Source organism: Anomalospiza imberbis, chromosome 1 (assembly GCF_031753505.1).
Source record: "Anomalospiza imberbis isolate Cuckoo-Finch-1a 21T00152 chromosome 1, ASM3175350v1, whole genome shotgun sequence".
NCBI lineage: Eukaryota > Metazoa > Chordata > Aves > Passeriformes > Viduidae > Anomalospiza > Anomalospiza imberbis.
This window is the reverse complement of record NC_089681.1, coordinates 135,560,133-135,587,601: the sequence shown is the minus strand read 5'-3', so window position 1 is coordinate 135,587,601 and position 27,469 is coordinate 135,560,133. Positions and strand designations below refer to the sequence as shown.

The 27,469-nt window shown below is 37.8% G+C and overlaps 1 protein-coding gene across 6 annotated transcripts in view; it reads right to left on the bottom strand.

Moving 5' to 3' along the window:
• The window catches only part of MYO3A (myosin IIIA), a 117,146-nt gene that overhangs the window by 19,251 nt on the left and 70,426 nt on the right, over positions 1–27,469 (bottom strand). For 5 of the 6 annotated variants that reach the window (XM_068171856.1, XM_068171851.1, XM_068171863.1 and 2 more), the window contains 12 exons: positions 26,089–26,215; positions 25,101–25,311; positions 23,091–23,238; positions 15,644–15,797; positions 14,352–14,440; positions 12,500–12,629; positions 10,012–10,091; positions 9,315–9,392; positions 6,188–6,393; positions 3,970–4,081; positions 3,173–3,335; positions 2,443–2,529 (listed from right to left, as the gene is read on the bottom strand). In XM_068171856.1, coding sequence (XP_068027957.1) covers positions 2,443–2,529; positions 3,173–3,335; positions 3,970–4,081; positions 6,188–6,393; positions 9,315–9,392; positions 10,012–10,091; positions 12,500–12,629; positions 14,352–14,440; positions 15,644–15,797; positions 23,091–23,238; positions 25,101–25,311; positions 26,089–26,215 — 1,585 coding nt within the window. Of the gene's footprint in view, positions 1–2,442; positions 2,530–3,172; positions 3,336–3,969; positions 4,082–6,187; positions 6,394–9,314; positions 9,393–10,011; positions 10,092–12,209; positions 12,381–12,499; positions 12,630–14,351; positions 14,441–15,643; positions 15,798–23,090; positions 23,239–25,100; positions 25,312–26,088; positions 26,216–27,469 lie in introns of all 6 variants that reach the window. The other variant, XM_068171898.1, reaches the window with a different exon arrangement.

The following is a 27,469-nucleotide window of genomic DNA, read 5'->3' as shown; positions in this document are numbered from 1 at the left end:
TCTGCACTGAAGTGTGCTAATCAGAAACTGATTGCATTCAGAATCTTGCTTCAAAAACTTTTGAACTTGCAAATGATTTCCTAATGGGAACTGGCACAGTCTCTACAGTGCTGTGATTTGGAAGAATCTGCAATTCCAGGGATTCAGCACAAATCCACTAATCTCTGGCAAAATAAAAATAATATACTGTTTTGTCAAAATATTTCTGTTGAAATATAACTCCAAATGCAGTACCAAGATTATGGGGACAGTGGATTCAGGTGACTTAAATATCCTGTGGACATGGTATATATAGGACTCTTTCTTCAGCTCTGCTGAGAGTGTTTTGCATCACAGTGAAAAGGTCAAGCTCACTTTAAGATAAGAAGGGAGCATTAACAGTCTGTTCCAACACATTAATATAATTTAGTGCTAAGTATTATGTGCTTTAGCATTCCCCACTCATAACTTAGACCAGCTTGGGCTCCACTAGGTGCAGTCAATCAATGTAAGAAGCACCATATAAAATGGGCATAAATTACACCTTGATAACTGCATATAGGACAAAGAAACACAAATACTTATTGGAAGTAGCACAACTGGATTTTATACTGCAGTCTGACAGAGCCTTAGAAAAGTTAAAATTGTAAAGCACTTGGAATACTTCTTGAGTTTCTTGGACTTCTGAGACAATTCTCTTTGCATTTTCATTTAAAAGCAACTCAACAGGAGTAGTTTTGAAACAAATCAAGTTATCAATGGGCATAGCAATATAAGCTGCATCTGGTCTTTTTAGACTACTCTTGTTCACTTTTGAGTTTTTCTGAGAAGTTTGTAATGATATAGTGTTGCACTACAACACAAAATAACTCATGCACGCACATTAGGTGTAGAAGAGGGAAAAAGAGGAAGTTTATTTCTGACTCTGCAACATATAGAATTCTAAAAGTGACAGTGGCTTAGAGGATGAAATTGCCACTTCTCCAACTACACTAGTCAAACTATCAGTCTATTAATTTTCTGCTTCCGCAAAGAAGAATGCAAAACAATCATTATTTAAATGACTGTGCATGAGAACTCTAGTGAAAATACGTAAACGTTAGAAGACATAAAAAACTTTTAGAAAAAAAAATTTAACAGTAAACTTTAAAACTTTAAAAAAACCAAAGTAACAATATAGTTGCTGTCTAAGCTTTGTTTTCCAACTGGAAGAGGAGTTTTTGTATTGCTTTAGAAATAAATGGGGGAAAAAATGGAGAGAGCTAAGTAAAAATGGACTTCATTTGAGTTTTGGCTTCTTGTGCACTGAAAAAGTTGAAATGCAAATGCAGACATGACAGAGAAGGTGGACAAAAAGAAACATTTGGGACAATAACAGAGTGAAGTGCTAAGTTTATACTTTTGCATTTGCTAAATATCCTAATATAATCGGCTGTGTTCAGATGTGTAATAATTTTGGCACATTACTGGTTTTTATGCTGGTTTTAGATTGTTTTCTACACTGATGAAGTTCTATCAACTGCAGTGAGGTGATCTTCAGTACACACTGGTCCAGTGCAATTAACGAACGCATCTGACAATGATTAAAACCAACACTGGTAGTGGTATATACTCATGAAGGCATATCTGAGGTTGTTTAAATCTAGATAGCCTGGGTACTGGCAACATTAGCTTATATTTGGGTTTCCACCTTTGTAATTACTGAAAATGCTGTGCAGATTTGTGCCAGCTGTTTCTATAGAATCATAAAATCATAGAATGGCTTGGGTTGGAAGGGATCCTAAAGATCATCTAGTTCCAACCCCACTGCCATGGGCAGGGACACCTTCCACTAGACAAGACTGCTCAGAGCCCCATCCAACCTGGCCTTCAGTCCTGTATCTCTCTAGCTGTACTGCTCCTGATTTCAGAGCTGCCTAGACTGTGTCTAGCTTGGGGATGTCTCTGCAGGGACAGGGGAGACCAAAGTACAGGGAGGAAAAAGGGGTGTCCCATAGCAACACCTGGGCCCAGGGTCATTATGGCTGCAAAAGAGAAACAAAGCGATGGCAAAAAAGAAGAGACATGAGTGAATTTACAGCTTGCAGTCTTCCCAAATATAACCATTACTGACACATAACAAACCCTATGCCTAACTGAGCAGCACCCATACACACATGATATGCAGACAGTGGTGTGTGGGTTTCAACAATACCCATAGTTGTAGTGCTCAGACTAGGAGTGACAAGGCTTGCTATGGCATTTGAGCGTCCTACTTCACAGCAGTGGAAAATGCCTAAATCACTCTGAGGTACAGGTGACAGAATACAGTGACCCATTTCAGCCACTGTATATAGACATATAATAGATAAGTTGTACCTCAGAATTTGCAAATGAGCATAGTCAATCAGTGTAGCAAGAATCTGGGTCAACATATTGTGTATGGACAGCACATTAAAAGCCAAGAAAGCAAACAATTCTTACTTGCTTGAAATTTGGTAATGTATTCTTCCACTTTTTTATTATGCTTTGCATTTTTGTATTCTTTACGAGCAACAAACCCCCTGTAAGCTGAAAAGAGATGTTAAAAACTGGGTAATCCACCAAGTACAAAAAAGAATAAAAATATTCTGGAATTACAGACCTCTATTAAAATGTTCATAAATATTTTGCAGGCTTTATGTTTCAAAAAACATGACAAACAAGCACAAATAGTAAATCTACATAAAAATACATTTTCTGGTGAATAAAGTTATTATGAAATAAATGAATATAAAACACAAGATAATCAGAATGTAAAATGAGATTATGTTTGAAAGTATTAAAAAAATAATTTGATGCCTCCATCAACAGGGTAATTTGCCTTATTATTTAGGACAGTTAATATATTTTATTTTCATTATTACATTATACAACCTTGTCAGTGCATGCCAGAATATTATTAATAAGAGTATCATCTGTGCAATCACATCCTTCCGTTCTTAAAATTGCCTTTTAAATATAATACTGATAAATGTAATTTCAATAAAGAGATTGTCATAATCTGGTTAAGAGAAATTTTTCTTCAAAAGAACAGATATGACTAAGTATAAGATATTTTGTCAAATATAACAGCAGGAAAAGAGCAAAATTCACATCCAGCATGCACATTCATCTATCAGCTGTACACATGTACTAATTTTAAGAAAAATATCAAATGTTTTAAAGTTATTACCTGACTGTATTTTAATAGCACTTTGTTCCCTTTGTTCCTTTATCTTTTTGTATCTCCTCGAACCCAGCCACCCTCTGACATAAGCTTGAATCAAAATAATCATGTCAACTGTCTCCTTCCGCATTAAATTCAGCTGCTCCACATGATAGTATTTCAGGAATACCTTAAAAAGAGAAATAAACAAAAGTTTTATTTACCTTCCCAGCCCTTTATTGACTCGATCCATTTAACATCAGCAAGAGTTACAAGTTGGTTTCAAATGATGAACAGACCCTTCAGTTGTAGTACCGAAAGGTTCATTCTTAGAGATAGCATTTTCATTGTTTGGGATATTAGTTTACCTTACTCTTCTCTTCAGCATCTTTAGTCAGTTCCTGCTTATTAATTTGTTTATGGCAGGATTTTTTAAAGTTCCAGTGCAAACCTTCAGTCTGTAACTATAAATCTATTTTCAAATCTACAAGGCTGACAGTTTTGTTAACCTCACAAATCTAATGTACGTTACATAAATGTGATCCAAATCTGGAACCTTCAATTTCTCATTTTCCCAATTTTAAACGTAAAGCATAGTTTATTTACTAAATTGCTTTTATCAAGCATGAAACTCACATAAGTCCTGAAAAGTGAATCCAGCATGAGGGTTCACCAACATGTTCCTGGTATATATTAAGGACTTTGCTTTTTAAAAAGAGTAGAGACCAAGAGCTACTCCAACCAAATTGGTGAGAAAACAAATTGTTTACAATGTTAACAGTGGCATACTGGAATGAAGAAGATACAGTATATTAAAAAATTACTTTAGTTTTTCCAAGAACCCAGTTGTCAAGGTGGGCTTTTTCCAAGATGGCAGCACAGGTCTCTGGGCTTACTGGAGGATCATCATTTGTTTTGTAACAGATGAGGTAATACCTAAAGACAAATGCATGATTCTTAATTTGATTAATGAAGGGTAATACATGCAAATACATTTAAACCATTCTTTTAAGTAATAAAAACAATTGCATGAAAGAAAACATAGCACTGAAATAACCAGCATATGAAAGAAAGTGCAGTTATTTATACACAGTACTAAGAAACTCAATCAAAAGTGGATGAGTGACATATTGCACAGCCTGGAGGGTCCTTTAATTCTATACCAACACCAGAAGGTTTTTATAAAGAATTCAACCCAGTAGAATAGCACACCATTTCTTTCCTGCTCACTACATTCTGTGAAAGTGATTTCAGTGGCAATATAAAAATAAAATAAAAAAATTTTAAAAGCTTTTCTGCCTAAATTATATTATTTCATATATAGAAATGTCACAGAATTTTCCTATCTTGTCTCATGTGCTAGACCATCTACCTTTGGGATACTTAATATCTCAATATATGCTGAGATGCACCCCAGCTCTTGTTAGCTCCTTGGAATCAGTTTTGCAGATCCTTTTGGAACATGTAAGTGCCATTGTGACACATCATCTGTAAGCACTTAATCTGGCAAACTCATTACTCAGAATTAATTCTGACTAGGAAAAGAGGTCACGATCCTCACTCATAAAAATTACCTGTGATATACCAGCTCAGCTGCTAGATAGAAAATACTTGTTTGGTCCAGGACTTTCCAAAATGCTCTATAACAAAATGAACCATATCTATCTTGGCTTTTTTCATTTAAGAAAATTACATTAATTATGTGTGCTTCCTGTACACACAGAATGTGACAGTACATTCTGCTTTTTTCTTGTTATTCAGCCTTTAAACACAAAGCCTGGGTTTACCAGCTTTAAATGATGGTAACAGTTTGCTCATGGAATAACTAAAAAAGAGACAATGTCGATTTCTTCATTATCACCTACAGTTCCCTTTTTTTCCTTTTTGTAAAACAGAATGAATTGGCTTATTTTTATTAAAACCAAATAATGATGCCATTATCTCAGGTCTACCTGTAACTCTCAACTACTAAAAAATCCCAAACCCAAAATAAGACATACATTTAATAAAAATCCTTTTTCCTTTCAAGGCCATGTCCTCGGTGCCAGGGATCCGCCCAGCCTCACTGTAATCAGGGGCACAGTCTCTAGAGAGCTACCCCATTATGTTTACTGCTTTTATCTATGTTACTTGAACAGTTAGGTTTGGGTTTGTTTTGGGTTTTTTTTTAATAAAAAGCTGCCACCAAAAGCTACAGCACATCTTGTAGTGATAACTATCTCTTTCCATGCTGCACTCATCTAAAAGCTGCATTCTTCCAAAACAGCAACAGTTCCAGGATTATTTTTTCCAGAAACAGAGATTTAAAAACATCCCTTTGCTGTTCCCCTCTCATCTCATGCACCTGCTATACTCTACTGCTAGCTCTCTTTCTAATGCTTCTGTCTAAATAGGTGATGCTTGCTTCTTCCCAGTTTTGATTTCCATTCCACACAACTGTTCTGATTGAGACAAGCACTCAGTGTCTTTATTTGTAAGAGAGAAGTGAAGATTTTTGGGATGGAGGAAGAAGGTAGTTAAAGGAATAATATAACCACACTGAGATCACTGAGTTCTGCTTCTTAACTTATACTTACGAATTATATTTTTAACAACTCTATGCACTCAATGAACTTGTCATCCCTAGACTAGGAATCCCAAATTATCATCTACCCTGCACAAGCAGATGTTGCACAGTGCTGAAAGTTGGGAGCTAGAGAAACTGTGGTGCTCCTTGGATGCTGCGGCTGCAAATTCTTGGCTTTAATTTGAACTAATACATTTCTAATACTCAAGTCCTTGAGGAAACTTGCAGAGTATATGCAAGTGAATTTCTACCCAAATGCTCAGAAAGCCTGAAAAATCATTCTGTGATTCATCTTTCCCTACCCATCAAAAACACTGTGCCTGAACTACTCTTGGTCATCCAGTCTATAACCTTCTTTGTCACAAGAAATGTCCTTGTGTTTTTTTTCAAAGACCATGCCAAAAACACTGCTGGTGCTTAACAAGCACTGGACGATAATTGTAGGAGAGAAAAGAGCTTCTTCATGTTGATGTTACCGTTTTATGAAGTTAGCAAAGAGTATACGGTGTGAATAACCCTGTCTTCGAATCCGTGCTGTCTCCAGAATTCCCGTGTAACGCAGCTGAACCAAAACTTTTTCTTTGTCAAACTTGTTTGCCTGGCGGTCGTTGTTTGGCTTGATGCACCTGACAAAATGAGGCTGGCCAACGACCATTTTGGATAACAAATCCATCAGAGAATACTGAAAAAAAGTAACAAGAGATCTGTCACCAGGGTACTTATGAAACTGGTGTATAGGTCCATGTGTAGCTGATATTTTATTTCATATGATCAGAATCATATCCAAAACCATTTACATGTCATTAAGCTGATACTTTAAGAGTCGATGAACTAAATAACCCAAAAGCAATTCTAGCTTTTCTAAGCTACTAGTGTATACTACTTGAGAGAAACACTGATTCCAAATAAATGTATCAAATTTCATCCAGAACATTCTCACAGATTTCCATGATGTCCAACATATGACAGAACACTTACACTCCTTACATTTACTTGCTTGTCTTGGAGCTTTGCTAGGTAATTACAGCCATTATTGTCTTTATTGTTGTCACCAATTCAAAGACCCTTGTTCACCCAGAGAGTAAATCATCCATCTATGGATGGGAAGTGGAACAGCAGCAAGCCGGTAAATATTTCAATTCCTGCATTAGACTGGAAGAAACTAAGGCTACCCCAGAAGAAGGGATGGTTGAACTGCTCTGATCTTGGTGTGTCCTGTTCATTGTACAGACTGAGGGTGATACTGTAACTGCCCGGCCAAGAGGAAACTTCCGAGGAGGGCAAAGCTAGAAGATCACAATTCCAAAGTTGCATTTTTCCCACCTCACCAGAGTACCAGGCTAGCAGAGGGGATGTAGCCTGTAGCTCCCCATGCCAGCTGAGGGGAATCTGACCTGGATCGGTGTTTTGAAAAATTGTTTCATGGGAGTATCTTATTAAAACACAAATGAAAAGGCTCATTCCTCAAGATTCAACCTGACTCAACAGAAAGAGGCAGCCAGGAGGTAATGCAGCTCAGCAGTAGGTTGGTTACATGAAACCAGTGTAGGACGTCAAGAGCCATATGTTTCCTATTAAAATGTGCAATTCTGTTCTGGACAGAAGCTGCACCATACAGCAAAGTGCTTAATTAGCTCCATCACCAGTGTGCCAACTGAGCACAAACAAGTAGGACACGCTAATGGATATATTTTTTCCATGCAGTCTGAGGTGGCATATACTTTTCTTAGTCACCACAGATTTCTGTGTATGAGTAAACCAGTGGGGCTGAAGGTGAATTTTCATTTAAAAGCATTAGCTATCATGATCTGAGCAAGGATGTCCATGGTAGAAAATATTATCAGAAAAGTGTAAACATAATTCGCTCATTTGCAGCCTCTGATGCTAGAGAAGTGCTAGAAATGCTGATAATGCACTGAATCACAGACATTAATTTGAATGAGATTCAATATTTTTTTCCATCTAGAATATCCAAACAGTATATAGCTTTGGACCACTGTGGTACCTAAACTGAAATTATCCTTCACAGTCCACAAAGCTGTGCAACTGTATCTAAAAAAGAGAGATCTGACTCCTCATTGTTCTGACATAGATGTAAGCAAACTCCTACAGGTCATAAAATCATAGAATATATTGACTTGGAAGGAACTCATCAGGATCATCAAGTCCAACTCATGGCCCTGTGCAGGACACCCTAAGAATCACACCATGAGCCTGAGAGTATTGTCCAAATGCTTCTGGAACTCTGTCAGACTGGTGCTGTGACCATTTCCTTGGAGAGCTGGTTTCAGGGCCCAGCCACCCTCTGGGTGAAGAACTTCCTGATATCCAACATAAACCTCCTCTGATTCAGCTTCGTGACCTTCCCTTATGTCATGTCATTGGTCACAAGAGTGAAGAGATCAGTGTCTGCCCTTCCTCTTCCCCTTGTGAGGATGTTGAAGGCCACAATGAGGTCTCCCCTCAGCCTCCCCTTCTCCAGGCTGGACAGACCAAGTGACTTCAGCTGCTTCTCATATAGCTCCCATCCAGACCCTTCACCATTCTCATGGCCCTCCATTGGATGCTCTTCTCTGGTTTAATCTCTTTCTTACACTGTGGCACCCAAAACTGCTCCCAGCACTCAAGGTGAGGCCGTCCCAGTGCAGAGCAGAGAAGGACAATCCCCTCCCTTGCCCAGCTGGCCATGCTATGCCTGATGCCCCCCAGGACAGGGTTGGCCCTCCTGGCTGTCAGGTCACTGCTTGCCATGGACCAGGATCCCCAGATCCCTTCTTGTGGCACTGCTCTCCAGCCTCTCATTCCCCAGTCTCTACACACAACCAGGGCTGCCCCATCCCAGGTGTAGAATTTGGCCATTGTCTTTCTGAATTATCATACGGTAGGTGATTGCCCATCCCTCTGATTGGTTGAGGTCTCTCTGCAGGGCCTCTCTGCTCTCAAGGAAGTCAAGAGCTCCTATCAATTTAGTGTTATCAGCAAACTTGATATTCCTTTGAGCTATGCGCTGAATTCATCATGAACATCCCTCAGCCACTTCATGGTTTGCTGGGAGAGATGACTAAAGAAGAGTTGGAAAATCAGAGCAGAACCAACTCTGTGTGCCACTTCAGAGGAAAGGATGCTCTTCACTGCTATTTGCTATTTTAGGACCAGCAGCACAGCCAGTGCTTGGGATGGTCCAGAGTGCTGCTGAAGGAGCTACAAGGATGAGCTCTGGGCAGCCTCTGTGCAGTGACCATCAAAAACTCCTGCTTCCAATTAACTTTGCTCTCTTTCTTAAACTCTTAAGGAAATGCTATACCACTAATGACCAATCTCCCTTTATCTTCTTTGATGGAAAAACAAGCAAGTGAAAGATTAATATTGATTGTCATACATCATCATGACAGCAATGTGGCTGTGTAATCAAGTACAGTTAAATATGAAACATCGCAGTCTCCTTGAGATATCTGTACTGCTCAGACTGCTGCACCATATATGCAGTTCATAAACTCTAAATGGATCACTACCGACTCTAACTCAACAGGTGCATTTCAAAATGTAAAAGAATAAACATTTTTTGTACTCTAGAAATATTTATTAAAAGATTTGATATCTTACTCTAAAATAAGAAGCAACTGTCTGTGTTTTCATGCTGGTTGTTTCTCTTGGATGATGTCCAGTATCTCCTGCTTCATTCTGTAAAGATGAAGGAAAAAAATTACACATTTTATCTCTAATTAGCCTGAAGTACCCTTTCCAATGCCCCAAGAAAGCACCCCTCAGAGAATATAAATAATTTAAAAAGTATTCTAAAGAGCAAAAGTTACAGCATGATCACTAGCACAAATCAGTTACACCAATACTTTGCTACACAATACACAAATATTCACACACACAAAGGGCACAAGTTGGTAACAGAGCATCTAATAACTGCCACAAATAACCGGACAATGTCTGAGGTCCTGTCTTTTATTTCATTTATTTTTTTTTTATTTCATTTATTTAAGGAACATGGCTATACTCCACACCAATATTTTAATTTCTCTTTTTGCTACAATACAGCTGGGAAATAGTATTTTTTCCCCCTGAAGTTGTTATAAAACTATAGCCAGAAAGAAGGGAAATGTTAGGCTTTTACCTCACGGAAGGAATATGAATTGCACAACACAAAGATATCCAGCTAAACAGAAAAGAAAATAGAAGAGGGAGAAAAACCAAGGAAGGGGTTACTCGCTTACTTTCAATACCAAAACAGCTATTGCCTTTCTAGTTTAAATTAGGCTTCAATGCAGAATCACAAAATCTGTTTTCTTACCTTTGTATGACTGATAGATTTTTGGGAGGTCCACATTTGATAACTGATTGTAGTTTTGCTTTTGGTGTGTGCGAGGTTACCTATGGGAAGATGAAAGAAAATAACCTACCAAAGTGCTTACATCTCATCTAAACTAAGAATGATCCTGAACCACCTTATTCATGCCGCCAGTGCAACCATATGACTGTAAAGATCATTGACTTTTTCAGAGCGTGTCCTTGTTTCCCCTTTAACCTTTGGGATGGAATGAGCTCTGAAGAAGTTGCATGAACACTGAACGTGATATTTTTTTCTCCTTCAGCTCATATGTCATCTGCTAGATAAAAAAATAAACAAAGAGATTGCTCTAGAAGGTAAGACAGATACATCTTAGAGCATCCATATGGTTTTACCCTAAGTATGTTACTGTACTATTCTAGTTCTAATGCTACATGTTAGTTAAAGAAAAATGTGCTAATACCCTTCTCTGGCCCTGAGGAAAAGTGACGTGGCATGACTCAAGATTATACACCTAAACTCTACTCTTTACTACTCTTTCAACCCCTGGTAAAAATAAGATTAAATCTTTCCACAGAACTTGCTGGAAACGATCACTGGCCTGTACTTCCTCTGAAGTGTGGCTGGGTATTCCTGGGTGGCTACCAGCAGACATGGACCAAAACTGTCCCAGGGAGGCATTCTAACAATTAATCAGAATGAGCAGCCCTGTAGGAATGTTTCAGCTACTGTTCACTGGCTCTGTTTGGTTTACTAGCACAGAAAAATTCTTAAGGCTCTAACTCTGGAATTCTAAGCCAAGCAATACCTTCATTATGATGACTTTGAAGGACTAGGTGTATTGACATGCTTTACACAGACACTGGTCTTTTCAAGGAATAATGAAAATTCTGCTGACCTTTCCATCATGTCCCTCTGATTTGATAAACTCTAAACATTGCTGCCACTGCTTCTGCTAATAACATAACACCTCTGGGATCTCCCTCTCCACTGGGAGAGCCTGTATCTCCCTGTGCTCAGCTACTATCAGGAAGAGGTGGATATGAGTTGGAATAACAGCTGCAAATATGTGTCATGGTAATGCATCTGGTATTATGTGATGATATCAAGGCCTAAACCTCCCTGGGGTTCAGCTGAATATCACAGGGTGCGAGGGAAAAAGAGAGGATTACTCACAGCTAACTTCAACTATGTGAAAGTGAGGTGTCTGCAGGATCCCTGCTGTATTCAGTGGAGAGAGACACCTTCAGAGGAGATTTTTCCCATCCCAAGAGAAACACCTGAGATAGGCAGGATGGGTTGGACTTTGGGTAATTCTCCACAATTACGCTGATTCTAGATAAATTACAAGGATCAGAAACCTAACTTTTAGTTTGCTATAGCTGCAAGGTTTGAGCCAGTTTTGAAACGCTACATGCAGCCTTTCACAATATTTAACACGAAGACTAAAACAGCCTTCACAGTTATCTTGCAAAACATTAAGACTTGGGATCAGTTCTTGGAACCATTTGGATGCTTACTTGGACTCTATGGAAATTATATTTTAGTATATTACCAGATATCAACAAGCCAAAATGTTCAGGCAAGGGCATTGAGCTCTGTGCTTACCCGGGAACACTCAAAATAAAATTCCAAGACCAAATTTTGCATTCTAATAGCAAAGCTCCCTTTGTAAAGAACAGAAGCCTTGCCAAAACCTCAGCTTCTGTAAGTTATGATAACATTTTCATTTCCATTAGGCACTTTCAATTTAGCTTTTCTGTTCTGCTAGAAATTTGTCTCCCATGTAATTATGCAGGAAAGTAATGTTGTAAAGTACTTACAGTATGGCATCAATGCCACCACACAGGGAGTACTACAACACAGTAACAAACTGGTTGTGAGGAAACTTACCCATCATCCTGCAGTGGAAGGCAGGACACTTTGCAAGGACATAGTTCAAACAAGGTGCAATTTAGGAGTAATTTCTGTAGAGCCAGTTTTATTCCTCTACCTCTACTTATGAATTTCTTCAGGAGCAGCTTACTACAAGGACCCCATCAGTTACCTATCATAAAGAACTCTAAGACTGTGAATAGAAAGTGTCTTCTCAGTCTTTGCAGCAGATGTTAGAAGCCCCAACCTTTGTTCTCTACCACTTAGAGATAAATTGCACTGAGGCAATTTATATATGCCCTGTCAAAAACAGGCCAGTGACTTACCTGATCCTTCCTGTTCAGTCCTCAGCTCAAGGGATGCACTCCACTCCCTGCCTTGATCCCCTACCCTGAAGACAGGACCCTGAAAGTAGTCTCTACCACTTCCTTGGCACTTGACCAGACCAATATTTCCCCTGCAGCTTGAGATGGCTGCAGCTCCATTCAGTATAGATTGTGTGGTTGGAAAGTGAAGCCACAAAGTGTATAATGTCATCAATGAGTGGGCATATGAAACCTAGCAGTGGTCATCACGAAAGCTTGAAAAAACTAAGAAGATCACCACAAAGAAATACCTGTTTTTGTGAGAGGGTGAGTTACCAGCTGTCGTGTCAGGTTGTTTTCAGATGATCGCAGTAGCAGCACAATATCAGCTGGCAGAGTATCTCTATTTTTGGCTAGGAATCCACTTGCATTATATAGAACCTGTTTAAAAAGTGCATTTATGCATCTTCTTGGATTTTGAAAAGTAATTGTAAATTTAAGCTTTCTGGAATAGGGCTTTTACTTTAACAAGATACACAAATAATTTTTCAGCTATCAGGCTCACTCTCACTTCTAGTCTTTTTTTTTTTTTATCACTGAAAGTTCTACCTTTTCAATACTGAGATATGATGCAAATCACTAAAAGCAAATCTATAATTCCAAAGTAGATTGAGACATTTATTTTTCTTAAGGCAGGTAGTAGTTTTAACCTGTGTGGATTTATCACCAGGACAAGTGTATTGCAGTCCTCCTTGTCCTCCTTTACACCTGTACATGTGCTAATGCACAATTAAGAAGGCACTTGATTTCAACCACATCACACAGCATTACCCATATGACTGTACAATCTTTCTGTGCTATTCATATTATACTGTACTGGACCCAGGACTTAACACTCTTCCTAGGGATCTCTGTATTAATTGTAGAGGAAGTTTGCAGAATCACAAACTGCATATCAGCAACTGAAATGTCTCTAAGAATTCCAAGAATGGTGTACCTAATTCAAAATATAGCTTCAGGGTTCTATCTTGATGGTCTAAGGGATTCACAAGAAAACTTGACCTGTCAAGAGGGGTAAAAGATACTGGGACATATAATTTAGAAAAACCCATCACAGAACAACTCAGCAAAAGTCTTAAATGATGAAAAAGACTTGTAAAGAAAGAGGAAATAAATTGTTCTCCAGTTCCACAGTAAGGGGTAATGAATTTACATGGCAGCAATGGAGACAAGTTAGACAGCAGAAGAAACTTCCTAATGAAAGAGTTTTTTGAACACTGATGGGGCACTGGTGTAATTCCCCATTTCAGTGGCTGTTAACAGGAATGGTAGAGGGAGACCTGGCTTTCCACTCCTTGTAGTGAGTTATGCTATGCTGGTGAAATGCAACTCAGCTGGAGATGAGGTTACAAGAGGCTCTTTGTAGCTGGCTGTTTTTCATCAGCTGATGGGCAGTATTTGTCTCTTCCCAGGCCAGCTGCTCCAGCACTGCACAGAGCCAACATGGTTTCCCATGTGAGACCTCAGTGCTCACTCTGTACCCTTTAGAAGAGCTCAGAAGGAGGTGGGAGCTCCTGCTTTCCCAAGGCAAGTTCAGGTGAGCAGTGCCATCCTGCTGCAGTGTAACAGCAGCTCCTCCTGTGTTTGCGCAGCACGTGCAGCCAGTCACCTTGTGCAAGAAGGAAGGAAGGAAGGAAGGATGCTGCTGCTCACTGAATGAAGCAGGAAGCAGGTCCTGCACTCTCTGTCTGGCTGATGACAAAGAACAGAACTAAAAAAGGTTGATGGTGTGTAGGTGGTAGTAGAAAGAATGAAGCTGGGTCCTGGTTAGAAACAGTGGGAACAGGCTTGGTGCAGGACTTTGAGGAACTAAGGGGAAGAGGACTGAGTTGCATTACATACCAGTTATGTTTTGGGTCTTCTACAATACAGTCAGTTCATTTACCTGGTGACATTTAAGAAAAATACACTCCTGCTATTGCTTTTTTTTTTTTTAATGAGGGATAATAACTTTTCAATTTACTTTTGATATGTAAGGCACTGACAACATTCCCATGTCTGGACTGAAGAGACAACTGTTGAGAACTAACCCAGATGAACTCTTCTACTTCCTTCCAGCCCTACCATTCCACAGTCCCCAACTAAAATCATCAGGTGTCTTACCTTTCCTGCATAATGATAAATTCCAAAGGTTAGATCTACTCTTTTGGGTCTCCAAAAATATTTTGATTTCAAATTATCTTCAAATTTTTCTGAAAGGAAACACATAGCTTATCTTACTGGAGTTACTGTACAATCATTATCTTCTGAAGCCGTATCCCTCCAAGGAGATTTCGTGACTTCTCAGCCAATGCAGAGGCACAAAACAGACACTGATGTTTGCAAAGGACAGAGATGCCATAATGGTCTTGTAACAAAAGACACTGGATAGAGAATATGGGAGCTTTCGGACAAGTTACTTTGTTCCTATTTTTTAATGTGTGACCTCAGAAAATTATAGAATCATTAAGGTAGGAAAAGATGTTGAAGATCATTGATTCTAGCCCTTAATCCAGCACCACTCTGTTCACCACTAGGCCATGTCCCCAGGTGCCACATCCACATATGTTTGCCAGGGCTTGCCTTTCCAAGATTTTTATCTACATATATGAAACAATGCAGAAATCTTTCCTAAGGATTTTACTTGAGGAGTTGTGAGGAAACATTTACTGATTGAGTGCTTCTGTGCTGTAGGCTAAAAAGGATAAGGATGAAAGAACAACAAGCTCATATAATTGCTTCAACATAGGCATTGTTACGGGATTTTATTAGGTCTTCTTACTGGGTGTTGGCTAAAACTCTAATTTGACACTTTGCCCATTCAAAAATTAGTAAACCCAGGATTTATCTGCACAGAAATACCATGGAAATAATGAAGTAAATGGTAATTGCAGCTACTCAACAGCAGTGAAATATTCAGGATCTGACAATGACTTTAGGTGTTTTAATTTTAATTTGTGAATAGAAAATATTCAGAAAGCATAATTTGCTGAAAGGCACTGAAGCATGTTTGCAGTCATTATTTTAAAAAAGTATTAAACTTCTTGCTCAGATACTGCTCATCCAAAATCTCAGAGCTGAGCACAACTGAACTTTGCAAACAGTGTTCTTGGTCTATGAACCTAGAGTTTTAACTCAGTTTGATCTTTACTTTTCAAGCTCTGCAGCAAAAAATTCCTGAAGGTGGGAGAACTTTAAACCTGGATCAGCAGCTTAGATTCATTCGTACTCTTGATGTTTCCCTATGAACTTCAAGGACATACTCATCCCAGCATTTATGTCTCCCTCAAACACACTCTGACACTGAAATGGGGGCTTGCTAAAAGTACAACTAGCGTGTAGTCTGAACTGTACATGCCAAACAGAAAGCGAACAGAAGACAAGCTGTAAAACTGTGAAATGAACCATATACTTACCTACAAGTGTCTGATCTGTTGCTTGTGGGAATCGGCTTTCCTCATCCAGCAGAGACAATAAACCCATTGGTTTCTGCAGGAACATATCTAGGAGGGGCCGGTTGTCCTCATATTCTATAACTCTTGCATCAACACCTTCATAAAGGTATTCATTCTGCAGCAAGAAACAGAAGGCATGCTTTGTCTGTGTGTACAGAACCACTTCAGAAAATAATTCTCAAACTGTCAATTGCAGCAAATTAAAACTGCATTGAGAAAGTATGCCTCAGGGCTAAAGCCATCAAGGTTTTGCAGAAACAAATGTCAGCTGGGATTTTGGTTTTGAATATGTAAGTTCAATACTCCTATGGCATATTTGGTTAAGATACTTTACAGGAATTGCAAGAATTAAAGAAACAGAGTTGAAGAAGATAAAGTATATTGTTTGCAACCTCAGGGTATATTTATTTCCCTGGTCTGAAATGTAGAAAATTTCTTAACCATTTAGAGCTATATTTACATTCCCAACTCATTGCTTAAATCCAAGATGGCTAAGATTCACAAAAGTGACCACAAGTTCCAGTGGCTTTGCTTGTTTGATCACTCTCCTCAAACACCTGGAAAAATTTTTAAGTGGAGAAGAAAGGTGCACATACTGTCTAAAATTAAAGAACTGTAATACTTCCTAAGAATTAAATAAATTGCCTCAGATTTGCCTCTAACACATTTTCAGTCCTTTTAAGGAACTAGGAAAAGCTATTCCCCAAGATTTAAAAACAACAAAAAAGCTGGTGGGTGGACTTTTTTTTTTTTTTTTTTTTTTGGTTTGGTCTGGTCTGGTCTGGCTGTTTTTTTCCTGAAGACTGCAAATATCTCTGGATTCCTCCCAGACTAGAGAAAAAACAAATAACAAAAAACCAAATAACAAATGTGTCCACAGTGTGTTGCGATGGTTTTATCTTGACTGTAATTTAGATTATAGCTGGAGAATACATGAATGACCTTCCTTAATCCTTTAGCAAGGCAGAGGATAGCTGTAGATTTACCAAGAGAAAGTTGCTCTAGGGACTACCATCCCCCATTATTTTTGCTTGAATTAGGTAAAGCAATAGCAGTTTTCTACCACACAATGCTCCTGTTTGTGGCAAGGATGCCTTCAGTCCTGTGCAGGCTGTACTGTGAAACACAGAGCTTTTGTTCTACTTTAAAAATCATCCCTCTGCCAAAGGATAGGACTTTTTAAGTGTTGCATTCATGTATAGTGTCAACATCACAGCTTTGCCATCCTGAATTCATTGTGAGAAGAGTGTCACAAAAATGAATGATAGCTAATATTAATGAGTTCAAAGACCTCTAACCTTGGAAGACCTCTCCTTATGTGTCATTCACTTGAGTCTGAATGAGTGAAGAAGGCAACACACTGAGAATTTAAAAAAGAAGTTAACTTTCATATACAACAGAAAAGCACCTGTTTCATACCTCTTAATCTCAGAGAAACAACAAAAGGCATAAAATCAATACGACTGGTCTAAAAATACAGGCACAAATAAAAATCTGCTGATCCATTTGAAAGAGGACACGAAATATATACCTAAACCCTTCCAGTATCCAGACTGATGTAATTTCCCAGGACACTTTTCACTCTAAGGACAGGCTATAATTCAGTTTATATGCCACACAAGGGTGTAATCAGTAGAAGCTCACCTACAGCCCCATGAGGACTCCTCATTTGAGACAAATAACATTAACCTCATTTGTGTCTCCCCTGAAGCAGTGGACAGGTGGAGTTTTCCTTTTAATTTAATCAATGACCTGAGTAGCTGGACAAGACAGGAGAGTAATAAATGCATCACTGATATAGGTGAGAAGTTAATTATATACCTGTGGGAGCTGGTGGCAGAAAGGGAATGAGTCTGTGTTATCTCCCAGAGATAACATGGCAGTAGGGGCAGTTTAACTGAGGGCTACAGCTACACTGACACACAGATGTTCATGGAACCAGCTGTTACTGCTTAGGATTATCTAAAGTAACCTTATCAAGGGGGCAAGGGGAAGAGACTGCTCAGGATGGTCTGTCAGAGGAGAGTGTTTCTGTGACACTTGGACATCCTCAAACAAGCTCTCACAACGAACCTCTCTAATCATAAACCTTTTCCAACTTCAAATGCCTGTGAGAGAGGCTGGTTTAGAGAGCTGATAAAAGTCTTCTCCTTGAAAAAGAAAAGAACTCTAGTAGCTGTACTGCTATGCTATAACAGCAACACCTGCTCCCCTCCCTGCCCAGGCAGCACACCGGGCCTGACCTCTAAGCCTGCAGTGCATGTGACCACTCAGTTTGTGTCCTTTGTGTCTCGACAACTGAACGAATGTCAGCCTTGACAGTTTTGGTAATGCTGCCATCTCCCCAGCAGGATATGAAGGAGTTCACTCCATCACTTCCCACAGGCTCCTGAAGGACAGTTATGAACAAGCCAGGCACCACTGTGACAGATTACTCAGAAATTATACTGTACTACATTTTCTGATGCAGTGCTGGTTTCAACCACATCATTAGGATACAAGCAGCAAGTATAAAAGCTTTAATGATGGACATAATAAACCTGTAATGAAACAGGTTTTATTTGAATTAATAAGATGAATCATCTACAGGATTTTGTAATCCCCTGTAATGTTTTTGACAAGAAAGCTCCACAAAATAGGTATTTCTGGAAATTCTAAAGTATAATCCATTAGAAAGTATTCCTGTGGATGGGATGTCAAAAGTAATAATTGAGTTACACTCAATCTCATCTTAGTATTACATGGTATCTTTCCTATGATCAAAATTATGCAACATTAACTTGTACCACCTGGTTTCAATGGAAACAAAAGAATTACAAAATGCATTAGGAATGGGTCTTCATGTTTAATAAAGTAATGCCATTTTACCGAGAACATTTTATGATGACATTTTGGTTTAAATGGGGACACCAGAGACTTGTTCACAAGGGACCTTTTCCAGCTGAAACTAGAAGATAAATTGTCATGAGAATGTAAAATAAACATTGCATACATTTAATGCAAAAACTGTCATCCTTCCAACTGATGGCAAACTTGCTACTTTCCAAAATGTTTTAGCTATCTGCCATTAAACCTTTCGCTTCTTATGGGGGAATGACAAATGAGAAAGGAGTGGAAGGAGTGGGAAGGCTGTCTTGCTGGACGCTGGACAATGTGACCTGCAGATCATGGAGCTGACAGAAATTGACTTACATCAGTATCTAATATGTAAGGGGAACACCTTGAAGGACAGGACTGAAGGTGCAAAAATTCTGCTTTGCTTTATATTAACAAAAAAAACCCCCTTGTGCTAGCAAAACAAAAAGCAGTGACTAAGTTGAGAGGCCAAATTCTCTCCTCAGTCAGTAGAGAAAGGGATATATCTATTTGTCTCCATTAAGTAGTAGGAATCTACACTATTTTTATCTTAAACTATATACCCACTTCAGTCTTTCTGATAAATCAGTGATAGGAGATTGCATTCAGGCCTAAAAGCCTTTATTCTTAAATGCAAACATTAAGTCAACAATAAAGAATAATTTCTCTTAATTTTGACTTGAGTTGTCCATGTTGGCCCACAGACACTCCACTCTAGCTGACACCCTGAGCCTCAGGTTGTGATAGTACCACCGTTCCTTTCTTCTACCCCTGTCACTACTGTGACTTTTTTTTTTTTTTTTGTAGGCCACATTTCCAAGGAAAGCAAAACTGTGAACACTTTTCAGATTCAGACACAGAAAAGAGACCACTGACAATGATAAAACAATGTCACCTGCAACATTCAAAGCACAGTCAACCTTATGAGTGTATTTACTACTTAGCTTCATTGGTCAAGTTACCGAAATATGATTCACCTTCTCTGGTGACATAATCACTACTTACTACTAGGTGAACATCAATTAATGACAAACTCAACTGTAATCAATTGATTAGGCCTCAGCTTCCCACTAGATATGTCAAATTTCATCAAATTAGATGTGATACGATATTGAACAGGGCAAAACAGGGAAAGGAATGAAAAGACAATGTATCTGTACATTTTACATCTCTTGAGGGAAGTGTAAAAGAATTTAAATTCTTCAGTCTTCTTTGGGTAGATCTACAGGGTTCAACGCAGTGTTGTGTTACAGATTTCTGAGGTAGCACAGGGCAATCTGACATGTCTGTCTGGCACTGCACAGGGCTGTGAAGAGACACTAGCCTGGGTCCCCAGTGACAGGACAGCTCCAGCAGCACAACAGTCAGGGTTGAGGGAAAGTCAACACAAAGGTCTTGGTGACTTCTGGCATCAGCCTTCTCATAAACATAACTTCTGTCTTTTAGATGCTAAAACACAAACCCTTGCATATAAAGTCATTTGTGAAGTCAGGCAGATACATCAGCAAAGGGCAGAGATCATCCTAATGTTTGTTTTACATCAATTTTTATTTTAGTTTACAATTAAAGTACATTACTGGTATCAACACAGCAGAGTCCTTACAGTGAACAGAAAAGATTCTGAAGCCACCTGCTTTCTCAAAGGCTGTTTTTGTGATATAAAACTGGGACAACCATGTAACAAATAAATGAAAAGTGATGTCTTATAATGACTATGAATCATACCACAAATCATTCTGTGCCATTGGGTTGTAATACAGAATAACACACTTCTCATTTCCCGTCTCTGAAAGGGGCAGATTTACACCCACACTTGCATGAACTTAGTCTATATAGCTCCTTCTGCACTCCTGTAGTAATATCTTTGGAGTCTGCTACAAGATAATATAATGAAGTTTGTTTTAATCTGATGTAGTGGTTTGATGTACACTAAGGTAGACAGTCACTTGGTTGGTATTATGGGCTGGATGTGGACACTTGTAATAGAAATATTAGGACTGGTATAAATGAAATATGAATGGGAATGTGCATGTAAGCACCAGAAAAAATAGTCTTAAAAGAATAGCTGTGTGATAGCCTGTGATTTGAATGATGATCATTTGTTCATAACAATAAAACTGAGGAAAGAGTTCCTTACATCAAGAACAGAAGGCCTTCACTTACATAAAAACTCAGTGCAGAGAGTTAGTGAGTGGAACACTGAAGCTGACAGCAGGAGCATGACTGTGAGGTTATAGCACATCACACACAATTTTCTTATGAGCCCACCAAGGAAATGGACTGTAGACACAAAAATATTATATATGTTCCAAACATGTAAAGCCAGATAATGGCCTTGCTAAAGGTTATGGATGCTGCAGTAAGTAAGGGTTTGAGGCAAAGAATGATTGCTAAGGGCTGTAAAAGATATGTCCAAAAGCTATTTCAGCGAGAAGAACCTAACAGACATGATGAAGATTTGCCAGATGGTGTCCATTATTCTATATGTCACTCATAAATTTTCTTGGCCAGACCATTTGAACACACACACACCCACCCACACATACCATGGTGCATTCTATGTATCTGTGAGTCCATGAAATTTGTGAGAGAATGAATGGAAATGGATAAAATTGATGTACTTAGAGATTCTGTAAATGAAGATTACCTTCCCCTTCTATGGATTCTATAGAGGAGTTGTACTAATTTCCTACAGGGAGAAATGGGCAAACTATATATTGTCAAAATAAGAAGTTAATTTCCCCCCCCCATCTGCTCAGTAGCAGAATAACCACCCTGACCATGGTGCAGAAAAGCACATGCAAGAAAGCAAACTGCTCCTTCTACATGGTGACACCACAAACGTCTGCAGTAATATAGGTCTGGCCAAAAAGTTCTGTAATGGGACACCTAGAAACAAGTAAAGGCAGATTATACTGAACTTGACTCTAATTAAAGAAGAGAAGGAACATTAAGACAATATTTGGGTGTACAGGAATAGGGCTAGGAAAGCCAAAGCCGGTCCCTCAGCAACAAAAGGCATCTAGGGAGAATGTGGTCCTGCTGCTGAACAAGTTTGTGGATGACATGGAAAAGGCTGAGATATTCAATGCTTTCTTTGCATTGATGTTGACTGATAATCCCAGGTCCCTGAGACCAAGGGAAAAGTCTGGAGCAGGAAGACCTAACACAGGTGGATCAAGTTAGTGAACACTGAAGCAAACTGGACATATGCAAGTCCATGGGACCTGGTCAGTGCCTGGGTTTGACAGGAATAAATATTGTTGCTGTAGTCTGTGCTATTTCCATCTCCCAACTGTTAGAAACTGCAATAGCCAAGTGACCTTCTTTTCTGAACTTGTGTACTTTGCAAAGAAGATGCCAAAGTAATTACAGTAGATCTAGTTAAATTTTCTCTGGCTTTTGGATGATATTAAAACTGAGAAAACACTTGTGTCAATAATCTTGCACATAAATCTATAAAAACAACTACAAGATACAAGACTGCAAGACAACATTTCTTGAAATAATCAGGAAGAGGATAAAATATTGAGCCATTAAAAATTGTTATATTACACATAAATATATTCATTTCTAGACTGACACATGCATATACATGCATGTACACACCTGCATACATAGACATATTCCAAACTTGTATCTGTCTCATTCTTAAAATAAACAGTGATTAACACAGACAAAATACCCTGTTTCCACTTACAATTAAAATTACAATTCAGGGGAATTTTCATCCATGCATCATAAACACCACTAATTTCAGTAAAACAACAGAAGTATAATTTCACCTATGGTTTGAATCCCGACTGTTCTGCCATAGAGAATTCTGAAATATTTCAATTTTCAGCAAGATCATTTTTTTCCCCTGAACATGATATTTCTTCAAATAACAATATTGAATGATGATTTAAAGGTGGTTGATTTAAATCTCCTGGAATTATTTACAAAGTTGAGATGATTTTTTTGAGGTTTTTCCCTCTCCTCTTCAAATTAATGAACTTTTATATTGACAATGTTATTCCTCTTGTCTGCTTTAAAATAAATTATTTAGATTAAATCCATCATTATTTAGCTGAGATGATCTAATTTCTCAAGAAGAACAAAAAAATGGTAAGATTTGCAGTTTTTAATAATGTAATTTCAGTGATCAATAAGCTTATTAGTAAACTATTATGAACCCTGCACTTTCAAAATTTTGTTACCACTCATTTACTTTTTTACTATTGAATCATACATTACAACACTCATTATTCCTCAAGAAAACAACACTGCATTTGCATCAGATTATCACAGTGCACAGTGTTATGTTGCTTAGTTACTGTAAATTTCAAGTTTAATGCATTTTATGTTGGCATTTTACTTGCAAATAACAAGCATTGCTTCATGGAAAACATACTTAAAAACATTTTTTATAATCTGCTATTTACAAGCTATCATGGAGAAAGAACAATGTTGTTTCTTGAGACAAGGTTTTATACGTTCAGTAATACTGAAAGTTTTATATGTTTTATGTGTTTAGTAATACTAAAGATTCATCAAAATAACCAACACATACCTGTTCCCAGGCAAAGACATGTTGATTGAAGTAGAATTGAATTTGTTCATTGGCAATGTTGATACACAGTTGTTCAAAAGAATTTTTTTTGAAATTCTCAAAGCCAAAGATGTCAAGAATTCCAATATTCAAGCCATCGTCATTTTCACTGCAAAGATGAAATATACTTTTCATTTTTGTATCTTTATTTTTCATTAACTACCTTCATTACTATTTCACAAAAGAAAATCATGGGCCAAATCTATACACCAGTTAGACAGGATAAGTTTTGCTGAACCAGAGATCTCTTAAAATGACAATAATTGTTAGTTTGAAATACATAAACGCAGATCAATTCAAAGATTACTGCAATGCAGACCAGATATACTAAATCACACAATAACCAAGTCAACTGATAAGTGAATAGGGGATTTACAATTTTATTTTTGCACTAATATTTGTAAGTGATTATTCTAAAAAGCTGACTACAATACAGAAAGAACATGCAGTTCTTTTTGTTTCTCTTGTAATAGCACAGGCTTTAGTCACCAGTATCCTGAAATTAAAGACTGTTGTCATTAAGTATTATTTCTTCATATTATTTACTCATAGCAAATAAAATGGCTTAGTTTAACATTAAAGTAAAAAGAATGACTAGCTAGATTATTTATGCAGCTAAATAACTTTATGCACTGGGATGTGGCATGAATTTAAATTACAAATTAAATTCCAGAGAACCACTGGAAAAACTTTGGTTTGATATTTTAAGTAGGGCATACTCTAGATATGTGATCACTTCTGCAACTGGAAAAATGCTCTAATATTTATTTGCTGAAGCAAAAAAATTAAGAGGATATAATTTTATAACAAACTGAGGCTGACATTAGTGACCTTTCTAGGCAAGTAAAATATAAATCACATTCTTTCTAAAAAACCTCTTTGAGGAGCTATCTGCAATCATTTTTAAAATAAAGATCTAGGAAATCAGAAATTAAGAATCAGCCTCAAGACACTCATGAATAGCAGTTAAACCTCTTTGTGAAGTCCATCTCAAAAAAGGAAGCGTTTCATTGTGGAGGGATCTGAATTTGGTGACTATTTAATCTGTTTCAAAATTACATTTTTGATGAACAGACTGCTAAAATTTATCTTCCCCATTCCTTTTTCAGAGCTAATTACATAAAAATAGAAAATGCAAATTATTTTACTACCACAAAATCAAGCAAAATCTGTTTGGGTTTTTTTTATAGTGAGCATTTCAGGTTGAATTTTCTCCCTCTTCACCAGCATAATAAGTAAGTATTCAGTTTGAAAAGGGCTCTGTAACAGACAACTGAGAGAGGCACACAGGCTAGAAGTGCTGACCCATCTATCATGGATTGTATCCTATCACTTACTGATTAAAATTCTGCTTATTGTTGCTCTGCTATAACCAAATACTTAAAAGTTTAGGCAAATTTTAGGATTGTAGCCTTAGCTCTCCTCTGATGTTTAAAAGAAAAAATCCAGGAAATCTGCAGATCCAGGAGATCTGCAAACCAAAGCTATTTGCTATCGATATGGCGTTTAAAATGTCACCTTGTAAGTGTAAAGTGGACAATGCCTTCAGTAAATGTGTTTAAAAACTATTCCCATTCATATATGAAACCATGCTCACAACAGTGACAAAAGCAACAGCATCAGTGTAAATAAGGGCAGAATCTGACCTATGTAATCAAAATGATGAATATCAAAAGTTTACTCTGAAAAAATACAAAAGAAAAAGGGTTGGAAGGTAAAAGATTTAAAAATACAAAGGAAAAAAAAAGGGTTAGATGAAGATCAACAGGAAAACACCAGATGCTTTTCCAACCATATCTACTGTATTTTCACTACATACTGTGAACAGGACAAACTATTTTTGACATGTTGGGGTCATAAACAAAAGAGTAGCAGAGAAAAACAACTTCACCACACTAAATGCTCTAGTGTAAGACAATATTATTACCACAGGAAAAAAACACCCCTTTATTCTGCAAAATCTCCTTTTACCTTAAGTGTTTGTCAGGTTTGAGTAAAGTGTTGATGCGATTGACAATCCAGCTGAAGAGGCGCCCATACAGTGCTTTGGCCATGGCATCTCTGACATCAGTGGCTTTTTCCACAGTGTTGGGACGAATAATTGTTTCTCCTCGAGTCACTACACAGTGAGAGGTGAGGGCCTCTTGCAGTTCATCTGCCTGAATACACAGCAGGGATGCACCTGGGAAGGAATGTCACAGGCATAGCTCAGAGACAGATTTTGGAGGGTGACTATGTTAGAAGTATCCAAGCTGTGAGGTGTGAATACCCCTCTCAGTTATAACCCACTCATACAAGTCACTGCTGTTCTCTTTTGCTCCAAAAAAGGGGTGCTTCTTTCCCAGTTCCACAATATTTTTCTATGGCAAGCAAACATACAAGAAGATGGTGTGAAGACTTCATTATCTCCCCAGGTGTAATTACTGAGAAAGTGTAGCCAATTTCTGGAGAACCTTTGCCCCTCTGCCTCCTCTACCTCCTAGCAGCTTGTAATGTAAGGAATCCCTTCCAAAGAATTAGTGAGACATATTTCCACAGGCAAATGTGGGGAACGTGTAATGAGCAACTGAGAAAGAAACTGGGAAAAAACTACTCAATGTGTTAATGAGGTTCTCCATCAAATGTTCAAATAACCTTGGAAACATTCCAAAGATATTTTCAGGCATCTGCATTATTAGTCATGTTTCCTGTATGCCAGTGCACTGGTTACTCAAATAAGATGCATAACATGGAAATTTTTTTCTTTTCTGCATTTGAATTCATTTGAATTCATTTAATCTGCATTCTTCATTTTCTGCATTCTGAATTCAGGTGGGCTTAGAATTAATCTACTTTCAGTTTTTAATTATTCTTGCGAAATTTCCATGTGAATACAGTTTTCATTGTTACCTCTCTTACAATAAATTAAATTTGCTATGAAAACACTAAAGGAAAAAAAAAGTTAAGAAAAAACACTCACAGTTCTCAAGGGCTACTGGATTGGAAATGTTGCTCTTGTCAATCATATGTTCAGATACTACTGCAGAAAATTCAATGTTACCCACATTTAAAATGGCAGCCAGGACACTGTACACACTTCCAAGTTCCTGAAAAGTATATTAAAAAAACCACAATACTTAATAGCCAGGTAATATGTCTCTATGGTTTGTGCCATGGGCATATGCCTGTGTGTTGTTTCTTGCTGTCTGCCACATGCCCACTACTTCTAGGAGTGCTATTCCAGCAATTATTCCCACTCTGTACTTAGCAAAGTCTTTTAAGAGTAAAACAGTCAAAGAGGGCAAGACAAACCATAGTCTAGACTCTCTTCTGTACTTGTTGACAGAACTGCATTGATGGGAAGTAAGGAAAGCAAAAACAGTGGTGTGCATACCCTCTTACATAGAAAGAATTCAGAGGTTCTTTATATCTGCCCTTCACTGTGTCTGCAGGTGCAAACATGTCTAAAGATTTAATACCTAGGTCAACAAAAAATATAAAAAAGTCTGTATTGATGTTTCTTGCATCATGGAAACAAAGGCACTCCAAATAATAGGTCTATATCATCTCCCACCAATGTCATCAGAAAGACTTTCACTGGCAGAAGAGAGAGGCCTCACATCTCCAATTTGGCAAAGTACTTTATCCTTCAAAATGTCAGTTAGGAACTCACCAAAGCATCTTAATATGGACTTTGCTTAAACAAATCTAGATTTCAACATATTTAGGAGGTTCTGCCATGGCTAAGTTGGTAAGGTGGTGTTAAGATCATAGGTTGGACTTGATGATCTCAAAGGTCTTTTCCAACCTAGTTAATTCTGTGATTCTGTGAAAAGGGACTCTGTCATGAAAAAGGCTGTTATTACTCTGGACAGTGAAGTGATATACAGTAAATATACACGAATACATACATTTCAAATAATATTTGGAATTAGTAAAATAATGCTTTCGTTGCAGGTTGGACTTAGATTTTAACTGCAAATTTTCATCTGAACAGTGAATGGTTATCATTATACCTGATGATATGAGTGGTTTTTACTCAGAAAATTCTAGGTGTACCTGTAAAGCAGACTAGCAGTCTGTGACACTGTGTATTTTGAGGCATAGCATGTTTTATAAATAGCAGGTTGAAAACTTTTATAACAGTTTTATAATAAGCAGTTTTAAAACTTTGCAAATCTGATTGGTATTTTATAACTATGAGCTTTTTATAATTGCACAGCATTTTATCCATATTATTCAATACTTTGCTGGTACCATGTCAGGCATCATTTACTCAGATAAAATCTCTAATTGCTCTAGAATACTTGAGCTTGTTTTCAACACTTTCAGAAGTTAATCTAGCAGTTAATAAATAGGGA